At 39.6% G+C, this 15,780-nt stretch overlaps 1 protein-coding gene across 3 annotated transcripts in view; it reads left to right on the forward strand.

Annotated features, from left to right (window-relative positions):
* Window positions 1–15,780, forward strand: part of LOC101162908 (nck-associated protein 5) — a 155,881-nt gene that overhangs the window by 5,727 nt on the left and 134,374 nt on the right. Inside the window, exon 1 of one of the 3 annotated variants that reach the window (XM_020708329.2) lies at window positions 9,887–10,123. The exons of 1 other annotated variant lie outside the window; for it this stretch is intronic. In XM_020708329.2, the coding sequence (XP_020563988.1) occupies window positions 10,046–10,123 (78 nt within the window). In that variant the 5' untranslated portion in view covers window positions 9,887–10,045. Of the gene's footprint in view, window positions 1–9,886; window positions 10,124–15,780 lie in introns of those variants that run through there. One more of the 3 variants, XM_020708323.2, reaches the window with a different exon arrangement.

A 15,780-nucleotide genomic window follows, 5' to 3' on the forward strand; every position in this document is an offset into this window, starting at 1 on the left:
CCCATCTAAAGCGTTTTCTCAAAGTGAACCTCATTAAATTATGCGAGCCTAAATCTCTGGGAGCTTGTTTTGTCTTTGGAGTCTTTTCTCCTCAGTGTTTTATTCGTACTCAGCAGAGCAATCATGCTTAAAGATAATTGATAACAAAAGGCTAAATCGAAAACACTTTGTGGGGGGGAGTTAATAATCAAGTGCTCCACATTACTGATTAAACGTTTGCTGCAGAGCTGCAAGTATCAAAACAATGGCACGTGGTTGCACTTTTCTTTCTTCCTCTCCAGCTTTATAAATCTTTTACTTGCTGCCACAGTTGTTCCAGTCGCTGCAAACAAATACGGGACGAAACAATTTCTCAAGAACAATCCTTTCACAAAGTAAATTATCGCAACATGAAGTTCATTTAGGAAATCTCAACCCCCCAGGTCCACTTAGCTGGCTCCTTCGTGATTGGCTGGCACATCGTCAAGCAGACAAACAGAGAAGTTTGATATCATTACTGAGCAGCTCAAAGTAATTAAGTATAATTATACAGCAGAAACCTGGCGACAATGTCTCCCTACCCCCACCACTTTCTTGGGCTTCATTCTCACGCCAGTCCCAGTGGATGAGGAGTCCTCCTTCACAGCTTCCTCAGTCCGTCATTTCTGAGTGTGTAGGAGCAGATCACATAAAGAGATTTAAACTCCTCTATTGACTTCATCCTGAAAGCTAAATGAAGTCTCCCAGCAGGGGTGCTGCAGCCCCCGGCGGGATCCTTGACGGCTCCTTTAGAGTGCAGGTGACATGCCGCACATACCTGGGCTCTCTGCGTGGGTATCTACGGGCTGTGGGAACCCAGCAAACCTCAGAGAAATCTGCTGATTCTGCGGGGAAGCGGCCTTTTCCTCCATGGGAACCTGTTTCCCTTGAATCTCCTGCCTCAGAAACAGTGACTTACCCCAAAGTCAGCTGCCCGCTGTGGATCGGACTGAGCGGCTGCCATCTGCTTGTAAATTGGTTTTCAATAATCTTTGTGGCTGTTATGAAATGAACCGCTAGTCTGTTTTTCCAACTTCTATAGCGAGATTGTTTCTGTCCCTGCATGCTTTGGGTTTTTTTTATTAGAGCAAATAACCAATATTTATTGAAAGTCTGCATAAAACGTTGTGATGGTAACTGTTTCGTTCTGTCTCAAGATCCAGACACTGAAATGAATGGCAGCACTAATGTACCACGATTAAGATTTTCTTAAGGTTTTATTTTAAAAACACAGCAAGGAGATATTTTTGCACAACATAAACAAAAAATGTCAAAGTTGTAGACCGCCCATTGAGCCTGTCGGGCCTAAATGGTCATGCACGTTTCTTGCACATACTGCGAGCAACAGGTCGTACTGATCATTTAAATAACAGATGAGGGTAAGTAGGTGACACGCAGGCGTGTCATACAGATTTTTCAATTTTTTAACACCCCCAAACACGCAGGGTTGCACGCTCCTTTCACACCCCTCGCGCTTGGCTGTTAGAAATCAAGTCAGGCAATGCAAGGATAATTTGTTTGGGCATAAAGCATTTGCGTGTGGCAATACACTTAGTACATGCTCAACAGTCATACGTTCTGTTTTTTATGATCTCCTTTACGGATGGCATATGAGCCTCAGTAGAACTGCAGGACACATACCTTCCCCTTTATGATTCTGCTCTACCTGTCTACAACCATCCGTTGGGCTCAGACAACCCAAAAACCTGTAGCACTCGGATGGATTAACCCCTGTACGGGTTCAAGTGACTAAGGCTATGCCTGAATTCCCACCCTAATCCCTAACTACCAAAAAACTATATGGTGCAGGACTATGTAGTGCCCTGGACTTGAAAAGCAATCTGGACACTCACTACTTGATTACTATTACTCCAACTGATTCCACAAAGTGAAAATCTAATCGATACGAGTGTTTTGCGACAACCGTTTATGAATCCACCGTGTTCTGAAGATGAAAACGTTGATGGTTTTAAAAAAAAAAAAACATTTAAACTCAATTGTTTTGCAAACGCAATGCATTGTGGTCCATATATGCCAATCTAGTGAGCATCGATGCACACTGGTTTTGCGCAGAGACTTCGGTGAAATTCAGAGGACTGGATTTTAAAATTGTAGATTCGCACAGCAAATGTTTCTCTGTTATGATGACAAAAGCAAAAAGTGAGAAGCAAATAAAACTTGGCACTTTTATTCAAATATAATTTTTTAAAGCTAGATTTGTATTGTTTTGCACATTAAGACCCCCATACATTCAAAAACTTATGGCTTGCAATGTGTGTCTTTGTTTTCAGTGGCATCTTGGACAATACTTTTCATATTTTTTTGTGATTCGCACAACAAAAATGTACCTTGGGGATTTTTTTTGTATTGATTTGCACATTACAACATCCATACTGCTGAGTGTTTTGTTGTAAGACTGCATTCTTTTGTATTTTGACCTTTTTTACTACACACTCGTAGGATTTACTTGGTATTACAACTTCTGAATAATTAAAAACGTAAAGGTTTTGTAGATATTTTGCCTTTATTATGATATTGATATTGATATTTTGTTTACATTATAGTTTCTTTTTACTACATTTTTTGTTCATGGTGGGTTCCAAACTGACCTGTGTGTCCCTCTGCCAACCTTCATAATTGGACGTCCACTTTTCCTCGCTCAATGAGGCCATTCTTTGTGTCCCTTGATTCTCTGGGCCAATTATGTACTCGGCTCTTCCAATCACGACGAAGATCAAAGGTAATTCTTGGCCCGCGTGCTGTCGAACTCACATGCTTTGTTTCCCAAACATTTGCTTCAGATCCCATTCGCCCTGCGGTTTCCTTTAAAAAGGCTCCTGCCAGTAAACACAAGGACTCTTTAAAACCAATCAAGACAACAGTCCTCTCTCTGTCAGCAAGTGTTATCGCTCCACACCATCAAATTCTTTTCCAACGTGTCCCTAGATTTACTCCAGGCTAAAAGGAAAGTTTTTATCAGAACAGAGTCACAAACATGAGGAGGAAATTTGTTGATCGGGTAGATTTGAGGGAAACTGATAAGAGAATAAAGCTTTGATTGTGCCACTTTTGGCCCTCTGGGCAGACCAAAACTGCAATCAAATCAGGAGTTCACACATTAGGTTTCTTGTGACTTTAACTTACAACTATCTCCACATTTGTCTTCCAAAGCAAATGTGTCAAATGTTTTAATTTTATATATATTTTTTATATAAACCCATAAATAAAACCTTCATGTTACAAACTAGAAAATTAAATTAAAATGTACACACAGATAATAAAAAAGAATATTCCAAGGAAAAATGAAACCTGTTTCTTGAAAACCACAAAATGTTTTACAAATGAAGCAATCAGAAAATACTTTTAAAGTTTTAGGTGGAACGCACAATCTTTTGGCAACATTGTCATCTGGACAAAAAAAACAACAACATCTGAACACTTTTTGACACGACAGGGATAACATTGATCTTTTTAACATGTTAGTTAATACAGCAGCCTGTTCGCATCTGAAACCAGCCCCTTGTGGGCACTTCAGGAACTACAACTTTTTGGTAGTTTTACGCAGTTCTCAAATTTTAAAAACTGAGCCCTTTAGGATTGGTATGAAAAAAAATTCTTTCTTTTTAAAACTTGAAGCTTGAAAACATTAAAAACAAAACATGAGACTTGGGCACTGTAGGACAAACAGATTGTCGAGGCTCTTAATTTATTTATAATTTTTTTATTGCCAGTCTCCAAAACTGTTGAGATCATTCTGCTAAAAGACATTTCCAAACCTTCATACAATTTTTATGTCATTTTTTGATTAATTTAGAAAAAATTTAAACTGGAACTAAAAGTATGATTATCCTCTTCAAACATTAACCTTGGTGCCTTTTAGATATTTTGTCAAATTCAATTTTGAGAACCCCATTTAATAGGTTGGATTAATATCAGTGTAAACATCATCCACCTGGCATGAAAACGCCCTCTCCAGGGATGTTTTGTTTAACGTATGAAGATGAGGCGTCCTCCCTCTGTCCAGCCTGGCACAGCAGGTTTGGGTTTGAACAGGGCCAAAACAGATCACCACTCTGAGCCTGAGGAGGGGCTGCATCTGTCATTAAGGAGAACCCACCCCCTCTGAGTTGGGTGGGGACAGGCTTGCACTTACAGGGCCCTCCGAGCTAGACTGGGTGTGGACGGGAGCGGCAGGAGGCGGCGGAATGCTCGTCCTGTCTGCTCCCCTGCACAGAAGCCACCCTGTGATCACATCCTTCTTTTCTCCATTTGCATGGAGTCAAAAACACTCAGCTGCAACCTGAAAGCCCTTTAATGCTTAGGCCTATAGAGAGGTAAATGTGGGATATAAAGACCCAAATGCTACAGTTTTTTTTTTTTTTTTTTGTGTGTGGTTCCATGCCAAAGCAAAGTCTTAGTTTTGGCTAGATTTGGCACAACGTCTTTGTTTGATTCAATTATTTTAACTTAATTATAGCCTAGAATAAAAATTGGATTATGTTGATATTGGCTTAAAGTGTGTCTGCAAACTATGAATAAGAAATCTAACATAATATTCACAGAGCTGCAGCTGCTGTGCCAAACAGCTTCAAAATTAAGCCTAATAAGGTAACAAAAAAATACCGTACTAAAAGGCTCAATTCAAAGCTTTAATTTTTTTCCATAAAATAACAGTGTGTTGTGTGGATTAATTCTGCACACCAGGTTGGGTATTATTGTGCATATTTACAGGTATTATAAATATTGCGGCTCATGTTTCTAAAGAAAAAAGTTAAAGAAAAGCAACAAGAGAGAAGAAAGTCAAAAAGTTTTGATTAGAAATGTCTAACTTGATTCTGAAAGACAACAAAAAGCTTTTCAAAACACATTTTACTGAATATTAATAATTTAATATTTTAGGATAACTCAGGTTAGGTTTAGTGCAGGACTGGCACATGGGAAATCAGGGTTCTTTCCCAGGTGTTGACATGAACTTCATTTAGTGTTGGTCCTTGGGCAAGAGCCTTCATGCTGCTGCCTAACTTTGTAGCCACAAGGGGGCCCAAGACTGGGGCCTCTGTGCTGGTTCCCAACCCAGACAAATACAGAGTTGTGTAAGAAAGGGCATTTAAAAATCTCTGCCAAACCACCTGAGTAAATCGTGGAAGCTGATTCGCTGTGGCGACTCTTGAAGGGATCTGCTATTCTTGATACCTATTCAAATTTTTGAAAACACATTACAACACAACAAATTCTAATTAAAAAAAACATTTTTGTATAAAGAATTAAATGTACAGAAAAGCATTAGAACAACAAAAACAACCGTCAATGTTTAGCACAAAAGCTGAACAAAATAACATTACTTCCATAGTATGACAATCACTACTAAAAAAGAAATAGCATCAAAGAATGTTTTAAACACATTTCCCTAAACTCTTTAGCAGCGGAACTGTAGCTTCAGTATTGACAGTTTTTCAACTACTATAACTCTTCAAACATTTACGCAATGATGTAAAACCAGTGAATTTGAAGCTGAGAAAAGCAGAATTGTGCCATTATGCAACATTACAAAAAGCTTTTTGCCACTTCAGAATGAGCAGAATCACGTTTAATTGCGTATTCGGCGAGGAGTTCCACTAGGTCAAAGACTTCGTGTTATTTAGGTGTCACTGGAAACACCTCTGATGTTAAAGGGTTAAACCGTAACAATGACTCAAACAAGACAACATAAAAAACACAAAAAACATCTCAATTAACACCAAATATTACACACACAATTCCAAAATGAAATAACAAAATATGACGAAAAACAGCTTTCAACACTTAGTGCACCAAACAAATCAATAAAACAATGTAAAAGGAACATATTGACTAATGTGTTTTAAAAACAGATGTTTTATTGTCTGACAGCTCTGGACTTCAGTACATTTCATAGAGTAAAGCAAAACAGTATGCTGATGATGAACTCCTGTAGCCCGCTACAGGTCACGATTAAGGCAGAGTTGTAAAGCGTCTTTAAGTATCTATTTTAAAGTCTACAGAGGTATTATCATTAGGACATAACTCCAACAACCGAGCAAATAAAAGAAAAAACTCCTTTCTCTTGAAATGTGACCTGTTTACCCAATTTTATTTGGATTTTTGTGTGTAGGCACTGTATATCTGTTCTCACAGGTTTACATGCAAATGAGCTTTGGTATGTGGGCGTGCCTTCCAAAGGTGCCATTTTACTCATGCCCATGCCTGAGGAAAGGTGACCTACTTGCATCAGAGGCTGGTCTGACCAGTCAGGTGAGTTCCTAACAGGTGGCTGCAAGCAGAATGAAACTTCCTTTTTTTGCACCTGGGGTTCTGCCTTCCAGTCAGTGGGTGTGGGTTCAGACTGAAAGGTATGGTGAAAGCAGCTTTGAATGATTATTTTTGCAGTGACTCCACTGCTCTGGAATCTTGGTGCCCTGTAATTTGTGACTTGCTTCTGCCTGAACAAATGATGCAAATGATTTTTTGCAATTCCTGCCTCTTGGATGTTTTCAAATGGCAACAATTGCTCCTGATTTAAATTATATTCATGTTGTTTTTCCATTAAGCTCTGACAAATGGAGAGGATCGTTTGCTGAAGATGAATTACCCAAACAGTCAGTCGTTACTGCCCAGAATCCATTTTCTGGTCGTTCAAGTCCAAAAGGATTATTTGTGCATTAGTGTCATGATTTCCATTCGCTGACAAATGAAGCACCCTTTAAATTACTAATGGGCGCATTGTTAAAATCTTTATTATGTAGACACAATTTCCAATTATTTGCCTTCTTAACCAGTGCATGTTGGTCATTCATAGTTGAAGACACTAAAGACTGGCGGTTTTATTCCAGTCATTTGTCCCTGGTCCATTAAAAAAGTATTTTTATGACAGAAGGTTTGATGATAAATAGTTAGTCACCTCCGATTTCTTTTACACCTATGTCATGGCTGCGTTCTTCATGCAGTTGAGACACTGTATGAGCTCATAAATTCCTCAGAGACTCGCCCAGAAGTTTGTTGACTGATGACTTTGTAATCTCCATTCCTGCAGGAGCCCCACCTGCCACTCAACTTCTATCAATCACTGAGATGGCCTCCAGTCATGAGCATAATCCCTCCATGGGAACAAATGGATATTATAGGATAGAAGAGGCAAAGTATTTATGTTGAGGGTTTGCTGCCGGGCCAAATATAGATATGGATAGACCAAAACGTTGCATTTCAGTTCAGCAACCTCACAGTTCAAGGCCAAACTACTTATACTTGTAAGGCTTCTTGTGCAAGTGCAAGCTAATACTGATAAGACATCTCTGCTTCGACTATATTTACTTTTGAAAGATTACTTTTTGGTTGAATAGATTTTTACAAAAACGAACACTGACAGTTCCAGCCACATATCACCAAAACTCTCATTGATCACACACAGAGTCATTTTACAGTGGTAAAAAAAAAGTCATTGGTACATCTGGACCCTTGGGAAGCAGAAGGGTTAAAACATAACTCCTTTACTGTACTTTTATGTACATTTTGATGAATTATATAATAAGAACAGGGAGGAGATGCAAAGATCTTTATTTATCAAAAAATGCCAGGTTTGCAAGAAATAGAAACACGATTTTTCTGAGGTTGTGTAGTTGCCTGGATTGAATATGTGTGATAATCGTGTTTGCTAAATGCTAATACAAAGCAAGACAGTTGACAACACCTTTAGAGGTGATGGAAATTAGTTACAGAAATGACAAATTTGCTCATACTAATTACAAAACAAAAATGTAAAATAACATCTAAATAAAATTGTATCAAGATTTGATTTAACAGAATAAATGCTTTCTAGTCGTTTGGAAACTTGGCCCATTATGTGTTTTCTAAGTTGACAGACTAGAGGTAATGTAATTTGTTAATGGTTTAAAGACAGACACCCATGCAAACTTTATTTTTGATGTTTTTAACATGTTCTGGTTGCATTATTCTGATGATGGATACTGTTTAAAAAAGAGTTCATTTCTGACGGAAAAATTACACTGTGTGGGCCCCAAGCTCCCTCTTGTCCATTCTGACCCATCCACTTGTAGACGACTAGACTCATCTTTGTTTTCTCATCCGATTTGGCATCTGGCTCAAAACTGTCTGGCTGGCTTTGTTGCACTGTTAATGTTCGGGGTGTGAAGGGCTTTAAGCTAGGGTAAGATGATGCAAACAGAGAGCTCTCGGCAACGTGGAGGGAAGGGAGAAGCAGGGTTGCTTCTTGCCGACCATTCAGAGGTCAATTTTTTAATGAAATACTGCCACTCTGCAGAAACTATCTCCTAGGTTTTTTGATTTTGGCTTAATTCACAAGTAGACCAACGTAAAAAGACCTCTGTGTACCACTGGGAACCCTTGCTAAATGGCTCAAAAGATGATTGGAGTGGGGTCTTTAACAAATGTTTTGTATGAAACACAATATTTGTTTTTGGTCAATTGCAACAACATCTAACAAACGGAAAACCAAAAGTACTGGACACACTGATAACTCCTACCGTGTGAATTTACAGGGATAATTGTCAGGTATTTAAATGTAGGCTGTGTTTAGCTCTACATACAAAATCATCCCAGTTTCTGTTAGGAATGTTTCTGTCTTTTGAAAGCCAAATTGACCGCTAAGACCATCGCCGTGCCAGAAAATCCTACATCCATCAAACAAAATGAAACCCCAACTTGGTTGTATAGTTTAAGAAACACTGCAAAAGTTTACTTTACAGCGTCCACATTTCCATTCTGAAGAAAACAACTGTCATTATCCATTGTTTCAGCTCTGACCTGACCTGTGTGGGAGAAACAAACCCTGCAATATGACAGGCCAAGTGGATTCCTACAATGTCAGGCAGGAAAGCGGTTCGTGGAGGTGGCAGGTAATCAAGCTTTAAACCAGCAGCTGAAAAAAGCAGTTGAGAGCTTTCGCAAAGTAGAGAACTACTTCAGGCTGTCAAGATCTTTCTCTCAGAAGTGTTTTTCTTCTTCCCTGTTAACATAAAAACAATATGCACAGATGAGAAATTACATTTCTGCAGCTTCTTTGAAGCTTTTGATCTTTATCTTTTCTATCTTTTGACTCTTGTGATGTCTGCGCGGCGGCTGACATTCCTAACATGTCCTGTTAACGAGGCATCACAGGAATGCCTAATTGTGAAGGAATGCGGTCACAAGGGAGCACCTCCTACCATCCATCAATCATTTCAAAGACTAATTGCTGCTCCTACAGTAGAGACATTAGACTTAAAGCCTTTTTGGGAACATCTGTTTTTGCAAAAATCAAGAACATTGCTATCCTAAGAGGTCAGCTTGCCAGATGTAAAAAGATGGAATGACCTAACCTCTTCCAAATGCTCTCCAAGGAGTACCTCCAGTACGGATGTGTTATGGCCAACCCACTATATCTGGTTCATAATATTTGTCAAGTAATTCCCTAGCTCCTTGTTGATAGATTTGAAGTGTACAGAAGATAATGTGTTAGCAGTGTGTGTCATTTGACCTGCAGCCCTGAGGTGCTGGCCTACATTGAAGCCCATTAGATTTTACACTACAAGCTATCATGAGATCAGACCTCCTTCTGATTGATTTTTGGACTAAAACATGAGAAAAATGAAAAAAATACTGACCTAAAATGTGATAGAAACTCCCTGTCAGTCATTTTTTGTGTCTCTAAACTCTCTAAATCAACCAACATAAAAGGAAACAATACACACATCGTCCAGGGTGGGTTGGCCAACACCACTCTAGTCCAGATGATTTAATCGAACTTGACTTGCTGGTTAAATATTGACAAGAGCTGGTGTGGCCTTACAGACCAGAATCTGGCTCTGTTACTGCCTGCTGCATCATAATTCCAACATGCTGACTCGCACACATACACATACAGCTGAATGCAAGCACACACATCTACGCACAGTGGCAGGCTGCAGCTGAGACTCGGCAAGGCAGCTGGGGCAAGAGTGGGGAACGAAGCGGAAGAAGAGCAGGGGCAAGTGTGGAGAGGAAAGGCAGAACCGGGATGAGCCAGTTTACAGATCACAGTGTCGCGTCGGTCTGCAGGAGGATCCGAAACATTCCCCTGCTGGAGCTGCTGGCGGTGAGTTTTGGTTCCATGTGTCTTCCCTCCTCTATCCATCCCTCCAGCAATCTTCCTGTCAAAGAGGTATCTGGGACAGGAGGCAGGCTGTCTGGAGCTGAAAGAAGGTCGGACGTGGTGATAATCAGGCTAGCATCCACAGCCACCTACGTTTCTCCAGACAGGAGTTAGAAATGTGTCTTCTTAAATGGAGAGAAGGACGAAGAGAGAAAGTTGGCAGAAGCCGTGCATCATGGCACATTTACAGTCAAGATCTGATTGGAAACAAATTTGAAATGGGAGCCCCATTTGATACTTGGCAGATCAATGACATCCATCTAAAAGCTCATTTGCGTGCAAACATCCGATTTCCTGACTGTGTGTAAGTCACCATATGTAGGTCAATGGCGGACAAGCTGTGACTGTTGCTAATTAGACAAGAGGATGTCGTATGTTGCATGAAACATCTTCAGAAGGTGTGAATTGGGGGACCTGCCTGCCATCTGTGTGTATTTGCCCCCTGTGGATGCGATGAAATGTGACACTTGACAGTTTATTGGGAAGCTGTTGCGAGTACAGTTGCTGTGCGAAAAAAGACAAACCAAGTCTAAAAATAAAACAGCCATGCCTGATGCTACGTTGCCGATGTGACGGCGCTCTGACTTAAGTTTAGTTTTCCAGGCAGGAGATGTATTCTGGCCTTAAGTGCTGGGACTTGCACTGCTGTTGTTCTTTTTTGTACTTTCTTTGAGTGAGCAAGTTAGAGGTGTTTTGAGGAAATCCAGAGGATCAGCCGTCGCATGGATGCAATTATTCCGACAAATGTCTCTGCTGAGCTCCAAGACTCCATATATCCTTTATCTAATTACATTAACAGGAGCAGGATAGTGACTAATGGCTCGTGGAGAAGAAGGAGGGGTACCAAACACACCACGAGGAGCTGCAGAGAATGCATGATTGCATTTTTCCATCCTTTATACCCCTTTACTCCGTCTCATGCCCAGATCTCTCCCTGGGCTCCTTTTTTGTAATCCCCCTACCAGTAATCCCAACCTCTGCACACAAGAACCGCACTTTTACTGCCATAAATGTCTTTCTTTTTTCACGTAACACACCATGTTTGTGTTGAAGGACTCTCACTTTTCTTAGAAAACTGCACTCAAACCTTTGATCAGATATAAAAGCCTCCTCATGGCCACAACACAACTGCATTACTTTTACTTCTAGCACAAAACATTGACCAAAGCCACAAGTTTGGTGGCGTCATTGTTCTTGTTTGGATCCATTTAAAAGGTTCAAAACCGCTTTTTCAGTAGTAGCCTGTAAGGGTTGCGCTTGTCCTCTCAAAACCAAAGCTTCTCCTGACCAACTTTTACCAAACCTAAATTTGCTAGACCTCTGTTTTACTGGAGTACCATTTTCAGTTTTTGTTTAGTTTGCATGTCTTTTGATGAGCCAAACATTTATGTCTAAACTCCGTTTGAGTCACAGTCATCCACAAATACATTCCAACTAAATGAGCTCATTTGTTGTTCCGAGTCAGGTCATGTGATTAGAGAGCTGTGGGATGTAGAGATGTGCTTCCCGATAAATAAACACACTAGAACTATGCATGGCCAACATGGAGCAACTTTCCCAAGATCTAACATAAACATACCACCGATGCAGTAAACCCAAAAACTTACAAAAACACTTCTAACAACTTTTTCTAATAAAAGAAGTGTTTACATGAGATGAAAATGAAATTGGGGTTTGAGCCTAAACTTACCATAACCGTGAAAACAAACCTTAGTCACAGACAAAAATGTTGTAAAGTTAATATGATAATGTCTATTGATTTTTTTTACACAATAGTCTAATTGAAACATCCCATCTGTAATCAGATCATGGGTTTTAAATAATTTGATATTTTGATATGTGTCACAGATTTTAAATGTTGCTAATTTTAGCATAGTATGTGTTTTAAATGGTGTTAGATAGCATTCTGTTGCAAATCTTAGCATTCTCTCAGCTTTGAGCAAATATTATATTTTACATATGTTATATTTCATACATTATATTTATTTTTATTTGAAAACTATGAAACAGTAATACAGAAAGATCAGGCAATAATATTATATATATATATATATATATATATATATATATATATATATATATATATATCAAAAGTCTGAGTTTGGTAAAATAAACAGTGAAAAAGGGAAATGCAAGTGCTACTGCTAATAGCATACATGGTAGGCTACAATAAAATTTTCCACATACAGTACAGTTGAAAGAAAAGGTATGTGAATTTTTGCATGGGGCAAACATTGTTGTAAGTCTTTCAATAAGGAGATATATTAGGAATGCCAGTAAATATTTATTTGTGTTACAGAAAAATGTGCATGAAATAAGGTCACTCTCTTTGCCGATGACGTCTTGTATCCTTGGGTTTCATTCGGACCATGGATATATAAACCTTAGAGTCTATATGCTGATGGTGGTCAGAGGCCAGACCAACTACTTACTGCTTACTGACATCATCTGCCTCCAACTCTGGTCAGTATCACGAAAAAATGGCGACTGAATTGACTTAATTTGGTTGGAGCTGGAAGTGAGACATTTTCTATGGGTGACCTTACACTCACTCTATCCAGTTCTCATAAATAGTAAATGGTTACAACTGTTAAAATTCAAATGGATGGAAAACTTAGGAGGCTACACAGTGGTGTAGTGCTTAGCACTCTCGTTTTACAGTAAGAAGGCCCTGCTTCAAATCTTGGCTTGGACCCTTCATTATGAAGTCTGCATGTTCTCTTTGTGCACAACTCAGCTTCCTCCCACAGTTCAAAAATATGTTTTGTAGGTTATTTGGTATCTCTAAAGTGTGCATGTAAGTGAAACAGATACCTGGTCAGTGTGTACAGCACCTTCGTCTAACAGTAGCAGGATTGGCCCTGGAAGTCTAAGAGGGATGGGTTCTAAAGAAGGATGAAAAACTCTTAGCATTAAACCTTCTTTTAAGGTTTTACTATGAGAATGGGAGTTGTATGCAATTTTATCCCTGTATATAGTTGTGCTGAAATCTAGAAAAGGCATAGGAAAACTACGTCGACACCCATTCTGCATCTGAATTGTTTTAATGTGACCTAGATGGACCAATATACCGGGAAAAAAAATATTCCTTCTCAGATACGCAAATTGTTAGTTACTACATTTGCATCTTAAAGTCTTTTACAAGTTGCAGTCTAAACAGCGGTGGTCTGAGTTTATAGAAAGGCTTGGTAATTAAAATGACAAAAACCAACCATAAGTGAGTGGATAAAAGCCTGATTAGAAGAGAAATATCCCTGCTGTGGTTAGAACAACCCAAAAGGCAAATGCTTCAAAGACCCCTGTAGAATTATTGATGAACTGCAACAGTGTTTTTGAGGGAGATAATCAAAAATTCATTTTCTTCATGTTTTAAGTAGCTAAAATAAATTATCTAAGGTTTTTTGGCATTTTTAATAGGATAAAAATGAATCCTGATCATTCAAATGATATTCTTTGCAATTCTTTGAATTCTCTTTGCTCTACTATCTTCCACACCAATTCATCTGAAAATCTGAAAAAGGGCAAAGTGTAAGATACAGGATGAGTAATCCACGCAAAATTGTTGAATTGCCATGAAATAGCCCCTACACAGTTGTTAATGAGTCATAATAACTGCTGCGTTGATTCAAATTGAGCTAATTTCTCGTCTACACTCTTCATTTTTTCTTTTTCATTATTCTCTGGTCATTGACAAGCAGGTGTCATTGGTTTCCTGTTTGTTCCTAAGAGGTTCTCATTGGGCTTACAGATGCTCAGCAGTCTGCTGAATCACATTACAATATGCTAATAGCCCCCCAGCTGCAACCTGCACCACCCTCGTGCTTCCGTGCCTTGTTTTCTGTCTGTGCAACACACACTTGCACAAAACCTAAATCAAACACACCCGCTCAGGCCCCCGGGACAGTCATGGGAGGGCCGTGAATAGGAAGCAGAGATGATTAATTAACTCTGCCCTCATTTTGATACGGCCTTATTGGCTTCTAACACCCCGAAGTCGGCTCCAGAGCTTTGCATAGATTATCCTCCAAACACAACGGCCAACCTCCCCCGAAACAGACACACAAACCCTGATCCAAAAATATCCAGGTCATGGTATTGCTCATGCTGCACAGTATGCAACCTCGGTTTCATCGTTTGCGCAAATGATGATGCATCAGTTAGTTGATTTTTTTTTTTTTCATATTTTCTGTGCACTTGTGCATTCATGTGTGCTCGGTCTGTCAGCGCCTGCTCATGTGTAAGCAAATATGTGACTGTGCAGCGTTGACGTGTGTCTTTGTAGTCTAGGTAGTCCAGCTGGTTTGGGTCGACCGACCGACTGTCCTCTTCTTTTGATGCCAGCTTTGGAGTGCTTTTAAGTGGCTGTCAGTCCCCAACAGTGCAGCTAGACAATACAATTGCTCTTATATTCACTCTCTACTCCTGTTGTGAAGTCGCCATGTGCCTCTGTGCTTATGTTTCATCATCCTCTTCCCCACAAACAAAAGATCACCTGCCCGACTACATGATGTGTCACATGGTGGAAGCCCTGAAGGGAAAACCTGCATGTGGAGGCCTGTAACTTGTGTGTCATGATGGGCTCCCATTATAGCAGAAAGACTTAAGCCTCAGTTCTGGTTTGTGTTGCATGTCACCCGGAAAAGGTTTAATTTAGTGAGACATATTTCACCAAAAAAAATAATTCACTGGGGGTTGTTTTCATGGGTATAAATGATCTCCTGGAGTGGGATCATTCAAACACAGAGACGGAGCAGATGCAGCAAAAGTAAGGGGGGTCTGTCTTGCCTCGGTTTGCTGTGGTGTAAAACAGTGTCTTCGGGGAACCTGGTTTTCTCCACCATGGCAAATGAAACTCGCCTGATGTGATTAAAATTGGTTTCTGGTTTCTAGAAGAGACGGTTCATCGCGGACCAGTTTACTATTTTTGCCTGCTCTGAACTTCATAACCCCGTTCCAGCTTGACCACAACAGTCCTGTCGGTGTAGTGCAAAGACATATATACACTGGGCCAAACACATATTCTCTGACAATAGCCAAAGGTTTCTGAACCTCAAACAATTAGGCCTGAAGTGAATTAAAAAAAAAGGCTTTAAAATGAACAACTGGGCAGGTCTAAGTAAAGTCACCCACCTGTAAATCAAACATAAAAGACCAAATATGCATGAATTTGAGATCAAACAAACAGCTACTTAAAAAAAGACCCCTTGATGGCTGTTATAAAAAAAAAAATTATAAAAAAATTAAAAACTGGCAACCTGTCCAGGGTGTACCCTGGTTTCGTCAACGAGTGGCCAGGATAGGCTCTGGCAGCCCAGTGACCCTGAAAGGGACAAAAATGGGTTTAGAAGAAAACTGATGAAAAATAATACTGACTTATATGGGAGCTACTGAGGAATTTGTCCAATTTCAAACCATTTTCAAACCATTTTCTAATGGTTTGAAATTGCATGGTCATTTCAGAAACTGTTGACTTTGAGGTTTGTGAGTTTGCTTAAAAAAAAATTAACAGGACATGGGGGCTTAGGAGTGCGGCATGACATGAGGAAAACTTGCGATTTGCGATATCAGTGATCAATATTGCAATGACGATATAACTTAAT

Source organism: Oryzias latipes, chromosome 2 (assembly GCF_002234675.1).
Source record: "Oryzias latipes chromosome 2, ASM223467v1".
NCBI lineage: Eukaryota > Metazoa > Chordata > Actinopteri > Beloniformes > Adrianichthyidae > Oryzias > Oryzias latipes.